The 15,510-nt window shown below is 50.1% G+C and overlaps 1 protein-coding gene across 6 annotated transcripts in view; it reads right to left on the bottom strand.

Moving 5' to 3' along the window:
• The window catches only part of map7d1a (MAP7 domain containing 1a), a 478,390-nt gene that overhangs the window by 46,530 nt on the left and 416,350 nt on the right, over positions 1-15,510 (bottom strand). For 4 of the 6 annotated variants that reach the window (XM_085962371.1, XM_085962377.1, XM_085962374.1 and 1 more), the window contains exons 4-6: positions 14,423-14,586; positions 12,822-12,936; positions 838-948 (exon numbers count right to left, since the gene is read on the bottom strand). In XM_085962371.1, the coding sequence (XP_085818497.1) occupies positions 838-948; positions 12,822-12,936; positions 14,423-14,586 (390 nt within the window). Of the gene's footprint in view, positions 1-741; positions 797-837; positions 949-12,821; positions 12,937-14,422; positions 14,587-15,510 lie in introns of all 6 variants that reach the window. The other 2 variants (XM_085962376.1, XM_085962373.1) reach the window with 2 other exon arrangements.

Here is a 15,510-nt window from a genome sequence, read left to right as displayed (position 1 = left end):
GCGGTACCTGACGGACGGCCTCGCTCCACTACAACATGGCATTCCCCCCCCCCCCCCCCACCACCCACCCCGAGAAACATTCAGCACGAATCACTTAGGATCAAATCACTAGCAAAAAAGAAAAAGGTCAGGCTGATGGTGTGTGATCACCAGCTCCTAACCGCACCCAGCACCACCACCACCACCACCAGTACCAGCAGCTCCCAGTAGCACAAGCTCCTAATCAAGGCCACTTCCAGCAGCACCAGCTCCCATTGCTTGGCGACAAAAACATGCAACTGGGTCACTGGACGTTCAGCATCCACAGGTTTTGTGTCACCGCCTCTTCCCCATCTCCCCCGCCTCATACCCCGCTGACGTGAGAGGCTCTGCTGCCCGGTGAAAGCCATTACACCGTAGCCAGCAGTGAGCCATGAGCGTTTTCTGACCCAGTACACTGTACAGCAACACTGAGCCACTACAAGCAGAGGGAGACACAGGGCTGTTAATTTTCATCAGGCTGCCACGTAAGGGACAGTAATCAAAGTCGTCTGTGGATCTGAGGAGCAGCGTGAGGTTCTGGCAAACACACTCAGCAGAACATTCCTTAAAGGGGCAGTGTCGGTTTGCAACATTTTTTAAGCAGGCTAGGTGCTGTAAAACACCAAAAACCGTGCAACACTGTTCCTTTAAATCACAACAGCCTGCGTATTATTATTATTATTTTTTTTGCAGTCAGGCGTTTCAACGACGGTTCCAAACCAGCAAAGTCGGAAAGTTAACAGCCCTGGAGAAGGCGCCTTGGAGTCTGTAGGATCTAAAGGGGGAGAAAAAAAGGGACAATGAAAGATTCCGTACTTCTGCTGGGGGAATTCCAGAGCGTGGCTGAGGACTTGGAGAGCCTTTTGTTTAGGATGGAATCCACATGTTTGGGCAGATTGACAGCCGATATAGAGCACCCCTCTGACCCTGGAAGAGAACGGAGAGACAGACAGAAAAGAGAGAGAAATAAATACCATGGAGGCTTCCTCAAATGAGCAACTCTGGGACGGACTTCAGCTGGGGGAGGGGATGGGGGGGGGGTGGAGGAGGGGCAGTATGGACAGGGATGGAAGGATTTGAAGATGGTGCCATTCATTTAAGGATATATCTGGAATGGCAGAACAAGAGACGACTGTTTGGCCCATCCCTTCCTCAAACTAGGTACAATCTACACCAGCAACCATTGAATCTCCCGAGAGCAAATTTTGTAAAAAAAAATACTTCCCAAACCCCGAATCAAATCAAGCAAAACTCCAGAATATTTAATCCATCCCGACATCGCCACTATTCAACTCTGGCCTGTCGCCCTCCACAGACAGCTTGCTGCAACCCCTCCTCACCCCAGGATTACTGCTTTGTCCCATTACCCCAAACCCTATAACCCCCAACTCGACTCCTAACTGGATATATGTGTACAAGTGATTTTGAAGGAGTCAATCAACAGCATCAACTGCTTATTCTGGACCAGCCAACACTCCATGTATAAAACGTCCCTTCAGTCTTTAGTCTCATTTATTCCTCCAGCTCTGAGCTCACAATCTCAGTCCCACATACAGCTTACAGTTACATCATCTCTGGCTCTCCACAAGTTAAACACCTGGGTCATTTCCTCTCTCAATCTTCTCTCTACTGCGAGTCTCTCCTCATGAACTCCGAGGCCTCGCCCCCAGAACCATCCATTGGGTTCTTCTCTACTGCAGTTGGTACGGCTCTGACAGGCTGGGCCAAACCATCTCCTTCAATACCAACATTTTCCACAATACTCTAAACACTCTCCAATACATCAACATCCTTCTGACAGTAGAATGCCTAAATATGCATTTAATACACCTAATGTGGCCTCAGTAATGGTCTATACGAAATTGGAATAGGAACAGGAGTGGGCCTGTGACTTCACTTCAAAAGTACTTCATTGGCTGGACAACACTTTGGAACTCCTGAGGTCATGAAAGGCACGGTATAAATGCAAGTCTTTCTTTTTGTTTTTTAAAATTAGATTGTGGCTGATCTGTACCCCAACTCCATTTACCCGCCTTTGCTCCATATTCCTTGATACCCTTACCTAACAAAAATCTATCGATCTCAGTCTTGAAAATTCCAATTCACCCCCAGCACTCACAGCCTTTTGGAGAGAGTTCCAGATTTCTGCTACACTCCGGGTGGAAGAATTGCTTCCTGATTTCACTCCTGCACGGGCCAGCTCTAATTTTAAGTTTGTGCATCAACTTGCGATCTATTGCCCTTGAGGTACATGCCAGAGTTGATTAACGTCCCATTGGCATGATGCTTTCTTTGAACAGTCAGTTACGTCCAAACCCTTTTCCTTCTCCGTCTTTGCTAATTTGTTGGTGAAACTGTCACAAGCTTTAAATTAAAAAGCCAAGTCTTGCCATAAATTGCACACCTCTGCATGTCTGAAACAAGTCACTCGCTGTAAAATTACACAATTCACCACCTTGACTGCTTAGCCTCTCGCCATTATGTCGATCACTCATCTTGGTGCCTTTTCCCAACACCATGTCGACACCAGGATTAGTGTAAAGTGTAACACATGAGGGTAAAGTATTGGTGGTCACAGGTCTGTCACCGTCAGTAGCTGAGGGAGCAATAAGTGTGATGAATGAAGAGTGGGAAATAGGGAGTGTGTCACAATATTGATATGATGAACTGGTTTCAGTGAGATGTTGTCCTATAACAATTCACTGAGTAAACCGTGTTACAACACTGTAGAATGTTACAGCCCAGAAAGAGGCTTTTTAAATAGTCTGGCCTAATGGTTTTCTCCACACAAGTCACCTAGTCCCCACTCTCCTGTCCACTCCCCATTGCCTTTGATATTGCAAGGTTACTTTGTAAGATGAAAATGTGGTAAATTCTATCGTGAATCTTCCAGTCGGTGGTCTAGTCAAGCCCACCTCAGTCCTGCTGCCACCTCATGTCCAAACACGTCACTCCCATTGGGGGCCGTGAGACAGACATCAGGATCAGTCACCCCCATTCTAGAGCCCCAGCTTCTTCTAACTCAGCACAGGTTGGGGTGGTGGGGGGAGATAGACAGCACAGATAGGGGAGAGATCCTTCCCTAAATGGTTCAATCCTGCACTGGGCAGTGCGCTCACCCTCTGAGGCATTTTACTCCTCTACATGCAAAAGTGAGGAGTAGAAATATTCTTGTTGTACTGAGGATTGTAACGGAGAGATTCCCTGTAAAAATGCTACATTTTCAACTTACGAACTCTCGATACCTACAGTGGAGTGACCCAGCTTATTCAGAACAGCTTTACTGGTGCCAATCTCCTTCTAAGTGGTAACAGAATTCAAGATGTCACAGAGCGGCATCTTAGGTGGTCAGAAAAGGTTTATACCCCCTCAATATGCAGGATTTGCACATAAAATCTGAACTATAAAATACCATTCAGACTGTAAACTGCAAAGTGATGGAAGGTGTCGTCGACAGTGCTATCAAGCGGCACTTACTCAGCAATAACCTGCTAACTGACGCCCAGTTTGGGTTCCGCCAGGGCCACTCAGCTCCTGACCTCATTACAGCCTTGGTCGAAACATGGACAAAAGAGCTGAACTCAAGAGGTGAGGTGAGAGTGACTGCCCTTGACATCAAGGCAGCATTTGATCGAGTGTGGCATCAAGGAGCCCTAGCAAAACTGAAGTCAATGGGAATCAAGGGGAAAACTCTCCATTGGTTGGAATCATACCTAGCACAAAGGAAGTTGGCTGTGGTTGTTGGAGGTCATTCATCTCAATCACATGACATCACTGCAGGAGTTCCTCAGGGCAGTGTCCTAGGCCCAACCATCTTCAGCTGTTTCATCAATGACCTTCCCTCCATCATAAGGTCAGAAGTGGGGATGTTCGCTGATGATTGCACACTGTTCAGCACCATTCGAGACTCATCAGATACTGACGCAGTCCGTGTCCATATGCAGCAAGACCTGGACAACATTCAGACTTGGGCTGACAAGTGGCAAGTAACATTCGCACCACACAAGTGCCAGGCAATGACCATCTCCAACAAGCGAGACTCTAACCATCTCCCCTTGACATTCAATGGCATTACCATCGCTGAATCCCCCACTATCAACATCCTGGGGGTTACCATTGATCAGAAACTGAACTGGACCAGCCATATAAATACTGTGGCTACAAGAGCAGGCCAGAGGCTGGGAATTCTGCAGTGAGTGTCTCACCTCCTGACTCCCCAAAGCCTTTCCACCATCTACAAGGCACAAGTCAGGAGTGTGATGGAATACTCTCCACTTGCCTGGATGAGTGCAGCTCCAACAACACTCAAGAAGCTCGACACCATTCAGGATAAAGCAGCCCGCTTGATTGGCACTCCATCCACCACCTTCAACATTCACTCCCTCCACCACTGGCGCACTGTGGCTGCAGTGTGTACCATCTACACGATGCACTGCAGCAACTCGCCAAAGCTCCTTCAACAGCACCTTCCAAACCCGCGACCTCTACCACTTAGAAGGACAAGGGCAGCAGACGCATGGGAACATCACCACCTACAAGTTCCCCTCCAAGCCACACACCATCCTGACTTGGACTTGTATTGCCGTTCCTTCACTGTCGCTGGGCCAAAATCCTGGAACTCCCTTCCTAACAGCATTGTGGGTGTACCTACACCATATGGACTGCAGCGGTTCAAGAAGGCGGCTCACCGCCATCTTCTCAAGGGCAATTAGGGATGGGCACTAAATGCAGGCCTAGCCAGCGACGCCCACATCCCATCAATGAATTAAAAAAAAAAGACTTGAGCACAAAATCTAGGCTGATACTCCAGTGCAGAGCTGAGGGAGTGCTGCACTGTTGGAGGTGCCGTCTTTTGAATGAGACGTTAAAGCGAGGCCCTGTATGCCCTGTCATGTAAAAGATGTAAAGCTCCCATGGCACTATTTCGAAGACGAGCAGGGGCATTCGCCTCGTCATCCTGGCCACTATTTATCTTGCTGGGTGCAAATTGGCTGCCACATTTCCTATTTTACAAAAGTGACTTCAAAAAGTAGTTAATTAAATGTAAAGCGCGTTGGGATGTCCTGACGTTGTGAAAGGCGCTATATAAATGCAAGTTCTTTCTTCATATATATATATTGAAAAACTGTATGCAAGGTGTTTTTCTCCCCCCTCCCCTCTGGAAATGTGCTGGGAACGGCGTCTGTTCCTGGTGATGCCAACTGTCAACGCTTCCGGTGGGAATCGCAGTTTTATCCATGGCAGTTGCCACCTCTCCCCAGGGGTGGTTCCCCATCAGTGTGATGAACAGTCTGCTTGGGCTCTTTCAGCATCCCTTAAACACAGTTTGTCCAATGAGCCATGAAGGCTACCCTGGATCACCCGTACTCAACGGAACAAGTGCTTCCTCTAACCCAGCACACGTATGTTACATCGCTGAGTACATACAGAGTTGTACCATCAGTTTGACTCACAGTGGATGCTATTCTTCTTTCTGTCTCTCCCTTCCCCCCGCCCCCCCAACCAATCCAAGTTTACTCACACGTTTCCCTGGCCAAGAGGACAGCCGGGGTGACTGCCCCCACAAGCCTCTACCAATGTCATTCTCTAACCAGCCCCATAGCAACTGCCCAAGAGGGGGAGCCAACTGGACCAGTTCATTCTGCTTCTACTTTGCCATCCAATTGCATCCCAAGCTTTAAACCTTCTCCTGCAGGTCTTCCATTCATAAATTCAAACTTCTGTGTTACATCTTCTCATGCCCAGTGGGATAACGGCTAGACAACAGTTCATGGTCTCTCACACCAGTTGTGTCTTTTCAGATACGTACTTCAAACGGCAGTACCTGGGGGGTGATGCAACGAAGGGTTCGGATCGGCTGAGATTCTAAAATGACCCTATTTGCATGCGGCTGTACCACCTTGTGTTGTCCTACAGCCAATGAGGGAGGGAAATGAAAAGCTGCAGCGATTCCGCACCTTCTGTGGTCAACACAAACTCGGAACGGAACAGCAGTATACCAGCTTCAGCGACGCCAATAGCAGCGGAGGGCACTTCAGCACACGGCCTCCCCTGGTTCCAGAGCACACCCTGATGTATAGAGCAAAGGGGCCTCGGCAAAACGGGCACCCCGCATTCATGACCAGGTCAGCGGTACTTGGGCATCCCGGACCTGGGATAAAAGGGCGGCACTTGTTCAAAGATTGAAGGGAACACATCAACCTACTGTTGCACGTTGCTGGAAACCTATTTCGGAGAGATGGACGGACTGGTGAAATGGGTAGACAGTATAAATTAATTGTAAAGAGGGTGCAGGAACAGGGAGACTGGGGGTGGGGGGGCGCCTCACATATACAAATCTTTGACGGTAGCAGGACAAGTTAAGAAGTCTGTTAAAACAGCATATGGATCCTGGGCTTCAGAAACAGAGGAATAGAGAACAAAATCAAGGACGGTATAAATCACTGGCTCGGCCTTAGCTGGAGTACTGCGTTCAATTCTGGGCACCACACTTTAGGAAGGTCATCAAGGCCTTAGAAAGGGTGCCGAGGAGCTTTACTAGAACGGCACCAGGGATGAGGAACTTCAGTTATGTGGCGAGACCGGAGAAGCTGGGATTGTTCTTCTTAGAGCAGAGAAGGTAAAGGGGAGATTTAACACAGGTGTTCAATATTGTGAAGGGTTTTGATAGAGTAAATAAGGAGAAACTGTTTCTGGCAGGAGAGTGGGTAACCAGAGGACACGGATTTAAGATCATTGGCAAGAGCCAGAGGGGAGAGGAGTTTTTTTTTTACACAGCGAGTTGTTATGATCTGGAACACACTGCCTGATAGGGCGGTGGAAGCAGATTCAATAGTAACTTTTAAAGGAAATTGGATAAATACTTGAAAAGGAAAAATTGACAGGGTTGTGGGGAAAGAGCCAGGGGAGTGGGACTAATTGGATCAATCTTTCAAAGAGCTGGCACAGGCACGATGGGCCGACTGGCCTCCTTCTGTGCTGTGAGATTCTAGGATTCTGTGAAAAGAAAAATCACAGAAAACTCAGGGGTAAGAGATGGAGCTGGGTTGCTCAGGGCTGGTGTTTACTCACACAGTGTGAGGAAGAGAAAGGAATCTTTCCAGCTGTTCCTGGATACAAGGAGTAGTGAGAATGGGCCTCCGAGAGCAGCGGCGATAGATGGAGAGCAGAGAAGGGGCAAAAGAACTCGGTGAAGTTGCAATAAATTCCCAGTAAAGCACAAGCAGACTTGGGGCGTTTCATAATCTCCGAGGAATAGGTTCTATCAAGGATTAGTAAATGATGAATACATTGAGAAATCCCAGAGTGTCCATTCTGCGTTTGTCTCCATAATGTGAAAATTTAAATAAATGAGAAGGAATTCTCTCTTCACCTGAGCTTGACAGTGTTTATTATCATAGAACTTTACAGCACAGAAGGAGGCCATTCAGCCCATCGTGTCCGCGCCAGCCGAAAAAGCTATCCAGCCTGATCCCACTTTCCAGCTCTTGATCCGTAGCCTCGTGGGTTACGACACTGTGTGTGCATATCCAAGTACTTTTTAAATGTGATGAGCGTTCCTGCCTCTACCACCCTTTCAGGCAGTGAGTTCCAGACCCCCACCACCCTCTGGGTGAAAAATATTCTCCTCAACTCCCCTCTAATCCTTCTACCAATTACTTTAAATCTATGCCCGCTGGTTATTGACCCCTCTGCCATGGGAAAGAGATCCTTCCTATCCACTCTATCTAGGTCCCTCATAATTTTATACACCTCAATCAAGCCTTTCCTCAGCCTCCTCTTTTCCAAAGAAAACAACTCCAGCCGATCCAATCTCATAGCTAAAATTTCCCAGTCCTGGCAACATCCTTTTAAATTTCCTCTGTACCCTCCAGTGCAAACACATCCTTTTTGTAATGTGGTGACCAGAACTGCGCACAGTACTCTAGCTGCGGCCTAACTAGTGTTTTATAAAGTTCTAGCATAACCTCCCTGCTCTTATATTCTATGCCTTGGCTAATAAAGGAAAGTATCCCGTATGCCTACTTAACCACCTTATCTACCTGTCCTGCTACCTTCAGGGATCTGCGGACATGCACTCCAAGGTCCCTCTGTTCCTCTACACTTCTCAGTGTCCTACCATTTATTGTGTATTCCCTTTCCTTGTTAGCATTCCCCAAATGCATTACCTCACACTTCGCCAGATTGAATGCCATTTGCCACTTTTCTGCCCACCTGACCAGTCCATTGATATCTCCCTGCAGTCTACAGCTTTCTTCCTCACTATCAACCTTACGGCCAACTTTTGTATCATCTGCAAACTTCTTATTCATACTCCATACACTGAAGTCTAAATCACTTATATATACCACAAAAAGCAAGGGACCTAGTACTGAGCTCTGTGGAACCCCATTGGAAACAGCCTTCCAGTCACAAAAACACCCTTTGACCATTACCCTTTGCTTCCTGCCACTGAGCCAATTTTGGATCCAACTTGCCACTTTCTCTTGGATCCCATGGGCTTTTACTTTTCTGACCAGTCTGCAATGTGGGACGTTATCAAAAGCCTTGCTAAAATCCATATAGACTACATCAAACGCACTATCCTCATCTACACTCCTTGTTACCTCCTCAAAATATTCAATCAAGTTAGTCAGACATAACCTTCCCTTAACAAATCCATGCTGACTGTCCTTGATTATTCCGTGCCTTTATAAATGACAATTAATACTGTCCCTCAGAATTTTTCCAAGTATTTTCCCACCACCGAGGTTAGGCTGACTGGCCTGTAATTACTCGGTCTATCCTTTTCTCCCTTTTTAAACGATGGTACCACGTTAGCAGTCTTCCAGTCCTCCAGCACCACACCTGTAGCCAGAGAGGATTGGAAAATGATGGTCAGAGCCTCCGCTATTTCCTCCCTTGTTTCTCTTAACAGCCTGGGATACATTTGATCCGGGCCTGGTGATTTATCTACTTTCAAAGACTATTAGAGCCATACGCTGGGAAGTTCCTTGGCAGTTCCACCAACTGGCCATTGTAACTTGGGTGGACAATTGGCGGAATCCCCATTTACGCGTGTATACGGGTTTCCGCTGATCTTCCGCTGCTGATTGGGAGGAAATTCCCAGCGACTGAATCTTACAGCACAGAAATAGGCCAGTCGGCCTGTAGCACAGCCCTTGTGAAGGACAAAGGCTCATCCCCATAGTGCGGTCACCCTCCATCATGTAGTGTGGCGCTACAGGGCAGGTGGGCGGGCGCACAGGGCAGGTGGGCGGGTGCACAGGGCAGGTGAGCGGGCGCACAGGGCAGGTGAGCGGGCGCACAGGGCAGGTGAGCGGGCGCACAGGGCAGGTGGGCGGGCGCTACAGGACAGGTGGGTGGGCACACAGGGCAGGTGGGCGGGCGCACAGGGCAGGTGAGCGGGCGCTACAGGACAGGTGGGTGGGCACACAGGGCAGGTGGGTGGGCGCTACAGGACAGGTGGGTGGGCACACAGGACAGGTGGGTGGGCACACAGGGCAGGTGAGCGGGCGCTACAGGACAGGTGGGTGGGCACACAGGACAGGTGGGCGGGCACACAGGGCAGGTGGGCGGGTGCACAGGGCAGGTGAGCGGGCGCTACAGGATAGGTGTGCGGGCACACAGGGCAGGTGAGCAGGCGCACAGGGCAGGTGGGTGAGCGCACAGGGCAGGCGGGCGGGCATACAGGGCAGGCGGGCGGGCGCACAGGGCAGGTGGGCGGGCACACAGGGCAGGTGAGCGGGCGCACAGGGCAGGTGGGCGGGCGCACAGGGCAGGTGAGCGGGCGCTACAGGGCAGGTGAGCGGGCGCTACAGGGCAGGTGAGCGGGCACACAGGGCAGGTGAGCAGGCACACAGGGCAGGTGAGCGGGCACACAGGACAGGTGGGCAGGCGCACAGGGCAGGTGAGTGGGCGCTACAGGACAGGTGGGCGGGCGCACAGGGCAGGTGAGCAGGCGCACAGGGCAGGTGAGCGGGCACTACAGGACAGGTGTGCGGGCACACAGGGCAGGTGGGCGGGCGCACAAGGCAGGTGAGCGGGCGCTACAGGGCAGGTGTGCGGGCACACAGGGCAGGTGAGCAGGCGCACAGGGCAGGTGGGCGGGCACACAGGGCAGGTGAGCAGGCGCACAGGGCAGGTGCACAGGGCAGGTGAGCGGGCGCTACAGGACAGGTGTGCGGGCACACAGGGCAGGTGAGCAGGCGCACAGGGCAGGTGGGCGGGCACTACAGGGCTGACGGGTGGGCATACAGGGCAGGCGGGTGGGCACACAGGGCAGGCGAACGGGCGCACAGCGCAGGTGAGCGGGCGCACAGGGCAGGTGGGCGGGCGCACAGGGCAGGCGGGCGTGCGCACAGGACAGGCGGGCGGGCACACACGGCAGGCGAGCGGGCACACAGGGCAGGCGAGCGGGCACACAGGACAGGCGGGCGGGCGCACAGGGCAGGCGGGCGGGCGCACAGGGCAGGCGGGCGGGCGCACAGGGCAGGCGGGCGGGCGCACAGGACAGGCGGGCGGGCGCACAGGACAGGCGGGCGGGCGCACAGGGCAGGTGAGCGGGCGCACAGGGCAGGTGAGCGGGCGCACAGGGCAGGTGATTGGGCGCACAGGACAGGCGGGCGGGCGCACAGGGCAGATGAGCGGGCGCACAGGGCAGATGAGCGGGCGCACAGGGCAGGTGAGCGGGCGCACGCTCCTTCTTATTTTTGCAAACTGGGTTTGAACTCAACCCAGACCAAAGGAATGAAAGTCTCGCCCATTCTGTAAGCTATAAGAGAGAGTTACAGAGGGCACGTCCCAACTCTTGGGTTAATGCAGAGTGTGGGGGCAAAGCAGAGGGAACTTCAGCCGACATCGAGCCTGTGTTTCTAGCCGACGTGCAAGAGACGGACAGGGTGAGTCTACTGCCTGCATCAGTGGCCGAGATTCTGGCCACCACATGCTTCAAACTCTGTCCCTAAACATCTTCATCTCAACAAACCCTCTCGCCAGCTTCAGAAGCCTCCTCCAAACTGATTGCGTCTCTGGTTGCCACCCCTATCTCCATCCCTGCTGCTTCTGTAAAGCACTGTGGCCGATTTTAAAAGGCTCTATGTAAACGTTTAACAGTAATTGTAGTCACACGAGAACATGGCCGCGTTGTATCGAACCCTGCGTGATATCGGCACTTGGTAACAGAAGGAAAGCGGGAAAGAGTTCCGTTCCCAGCTACTGATGTCACTCAAACAGATGAGAACAAACACACCAGAACCTCCATCCTCTCCCTGGCACAAGCAATGCACAGTCTTGAGAATCAACTTGTGTGCAGCAATCTGGTAGCTGCTCCAACAAACACAGCCACACACACACACACAGACACATACAGACACACACACACACACACATACAGACACACACAGACACACACAGACATACAGACACACACACAGACACACAGACACACACACATACAGACACACACACAGAGACACACACAGAGACACACACAGAGACACACACAGGCACACGGACACACACACACAAACACACAGACACACACACAGACACACACACACACACACAGACACACACAGACAGACACACACAAACACACACACACAGCCACAGACACACAGTCACACACACACAAACACAGTCACACACACAGAGACACATACACACACACACACACACACATACATACACACACACACAGACACACACATACCAACACACACATACCAACACACACAGACACAGAGGCACACACACAGAAACACACACAGATACACAAACACAGACAGACACAGACACACACAGAGACACACACACACACACACAGACACGCACACACACTGACACACAGACACACACACACACACATACAGACACATACAGACACACACAGACATACAGACACACACACAGACACACACACACAGACACACACAGAGACACAGACACACACACACACAGACACACACACACAGACACACATACAGACACACACACAGAGACACACACAGAGACACGGACACACACACAGACACAGTCACACACACACAGACACAGTCACACACACACAAACACAGTCACACACATAGAGACACACACACACAAACACACACACACACAGACACACACACACAGACACACACACACAGACACACACACACAGACACACAAACACACACACAGCCACAGACACACAGTCACACACAGACACAGTCACACACACAGACACATACACACACATACATACACACACACACAAACACACACAGACACACACACAGACAGACACACACACACAGACACACAGTGACACACACACAGACAGACACACAGACACACACATACCAACACACACATACCAACACACACAGACACAGAGGCACACACACAGAGACACACACAGATACACAAACACAGACAGACACAGACACACACAGAGACACACACACACACACACACACAGAGACACGCACACACAGACACACACACAAACACACAGGCACACACACACACACACACAGACACACACAGACATACACACACACACAGACACACACAAACTCACATAGACGCACACACACACACGCACAGACACACACACACACAGACACAGACACACACACTTCTCAACCCTACACTGGTACAATAAAGAAATAAATACACATGAACCAGTTCACAAATTCAGAGTGTGTGAGGCGCTGGGGATTTTAATACCATGCCAGTAAAAGGGTATTTAAAGCAAACAGCGTGAGTTGACCATGCAATACCCGTGGATCGAACTCTCCATTAAACGGACTCACTCTCTTTATGCACACTCAGGTTATGGGGGAGGGCTCCGGCCCATGACCACCTCTGCTGACGGATCTCGGCCCAGGTTTTCTTGGTCGACCGCTGCACCACGGCTTCGTAACGTTCCTGCGGGTAAAAGGCAATGAGAGAGAGAGGAGGGTGAGAGGAATGTCTCGAGGGCAGTGCCCGAGGAGGTGACAGGGTCGCCAACTCAGTCAGCATTTAGGGGATGCACGTCCTTTTCTTTTTTTCATTAAAAAACTGTTGGATTTACTCGAATGAAGAAACTGACTGTAAAGGCGAATTACAGGGCTTTCCATTTGTGGGTGGGTGATTTATTGCCCAACACTGGTTGAACTGAGGGCATTAAGAATCAACCACGCAGTGAAAGACTGGAGTCACATGTAGACCAGACCAGGTAAGGGTGGCAGGCTCTCTGAAGGACATTGGTGAACCAGTTGGGTTTTTAACAACAATCCGGCACCTTTTTTGATCTATTTCCGGTGCCAAGCCACAAATGATCAGATTTATTGAATTCAGTTTCACAACTTGCCCTGGTGGGATCTGAACTCACAGCCTCAGGATTGTTGCTCCAGTACCAGAACCGCTACAGGACCGTCCAGACCCTCTTGACATTTTGACAGTCATCCTGTACAGTTTAGGAAAGAGTTGGGATCATAAGAACATAAGAAATAGGAGCAGGAGTAGGCCATACGGCCCCTCGAGCCTGCTCCGCCATTCAATAAGATCATGGCTGATCATCGACCTCAACTCCGCTTTCCTGCCCGATCTCCATACCCCTTGATTCCCCTAGAGTCCAAAGATCCTTAAAAGCAGTTGTCTAAAAGCTTAGCATTCCCCGGATTTTATCCCCTGGAATTCAACCAATAGCAAGGGTGATTTGACCATTATTGTTGGCACAGGGAATGTCAGAATGGAGCAAAGTTGGCAACCACCCACCTGAGTAATCATCGGTCAACGCCATCTAGAGTCCTACAAGATGAAATTGGTCTTCAGCGATAGTGCAAATGGGGACGTCAATGGAAAGAAAATCGGGCGAGGTGTAAAACAGGGTGCAGATCCACTAATGCCCCTTTTGTGCTACAGCCGAAGACCAATTTCACCCTCCTAGATATTAGTTGCCGTAGTAACTGGCCCCAAAGCCACTTGAACAAAGGAAAGCAAAATGAGTTGATGTCATCTAGTTATAATGTTATTTTTTCAAAATGACGTTTATAATCGTAGTGCTACTTGGAAGAAGTTGATCTGCTCTGGTTAAAGCTGAGTTACGAATCCCAAAGGCTTTACCGTGAAGCAGGCTATTCTAATTGGGCCTACACATAAAGGCCTCAGTGCAGGGCTGTTGTTTCTTCACATACTCACTGACTCTGCTACCGTCAATGTTGCCTCTTCTCTCAAAGGAAATTGATGAGGTAATTGTCTAGTGGTCGGGCCAAGAACCATTAAGTCTCTCACCATATTAGAGTCTGAACATCAGTAGAGGCTGCAATTCAAACCCAGGCTTCAGACTCTCTCGGGAAAGATGCTGCACCTGGAACTGACAGCCTTCCAACGGTGCTAATTCCTGGAGTAAAGCTGCAATGATACACACCTTATTTTTCTGAAGCTTTAGTCGCTGATGTTCCTCGAGTATAGCTCGGCGCTTCTCTATTTTCAGCCTTTGTTCCTCTAACCTCTTCCTCCGATCTTCCATCTGCTTCTCTCGGAGCATTTTTGCCTTTTCCTCCCTTTCCAGCCATATTGATTTCTTAGCAGCTGAGAGGAAAAGCAGAGGAAAAGAGCGAGAGCGGGACCGAAAGAGAGGAAGAAAAGGGGAAAAGGAAAGAGGGGAGGCAGAAAAGATAAAGAGAGAAAAAGAAAGAGAGAAAGGGAAAAACAAAAGAGATGAGAAGAAGGAAGGAAGGAAGACAGAGGGAGATGGAAGGAAGGAAGAGAGGGGAAGAAGGAAGGAAGGGAGGGGGAGAAGGAAGAAAGGAAGAGGAGGGCCAAGGAAGGAAGGAAGAGAGGTGGAGAGGAACAAAGAAAGAGAAGGAATGAAAAAAGAGAGGAGGAGAAGGAAGGACGAGAAAGGGAGAAGGAAGAGAGGAAAGAGTGCAAGAGAGAAAAGGAGGAGAAATAAAAAGAACAAAGATGAACTACAAGAATGCATCATTTGTGAACCACATGAAATTGGCCAGAGACCATTTCCTTCCCTCCCTCTATCCGGCTCAGTAAGTGGGAATCCCACAGATTACAGGGTGTGAGGGAGGTGGATTTGCAGTAAAGGAAGTGAAACCATCATTCATCGTTACATGGACTGAATCAATGTTCTGTTTATAGCAGCAGGCACCATTGGCTGAGAGTTGCTGGAATCCTGGGTAAGATGGTGAGATGGATTGTGCAGTGACACACTCCATTGCGGCCACTTGTGATCGGAAGTGCCCCACAATAAAGATTCCTCATCTCATATTTTTTTTTAAAAAAAACAAAAGAGGGTAGGAGAGAGAGAAGCTAAAACTCTGCAAAGTGGAGACTGGGCATTTCCACAGGGCGAGATCTATGGAAGTGCGGTGGGGTTGGGGCGCGGCGGGGGGCGGGGGTTGTTGCGGGGAGGTGGGGAAGAACAGAAGAACAAGTCAACCGAGGCTGCTTTCACTCACCTTCAGCGGGCTGGATCTAACACAGCTTTTGGTAAATGCC

The sequence above is a fragment of the Somniosus microcephalus genome, chromosome 20 (assembly GCF_052327205.1).
Source record: "Somniosus microcephalus isolate GS21.2 chromosome 20, FLI_Smic_1.0, whole genome shotgun sequence".
Taxonomy (NCBI): Eukaryota; Metazoa; Chordata; class Chondrichthyes; order Squaliformes; family Somniosidae; genus Somniosus; species Somniosus microcephalus.
The sequence above is the reverse complement of the archived record's forward strand: the minus strand, read 5'-3'. Positions and strand labels throughout refer to the sequence as shown.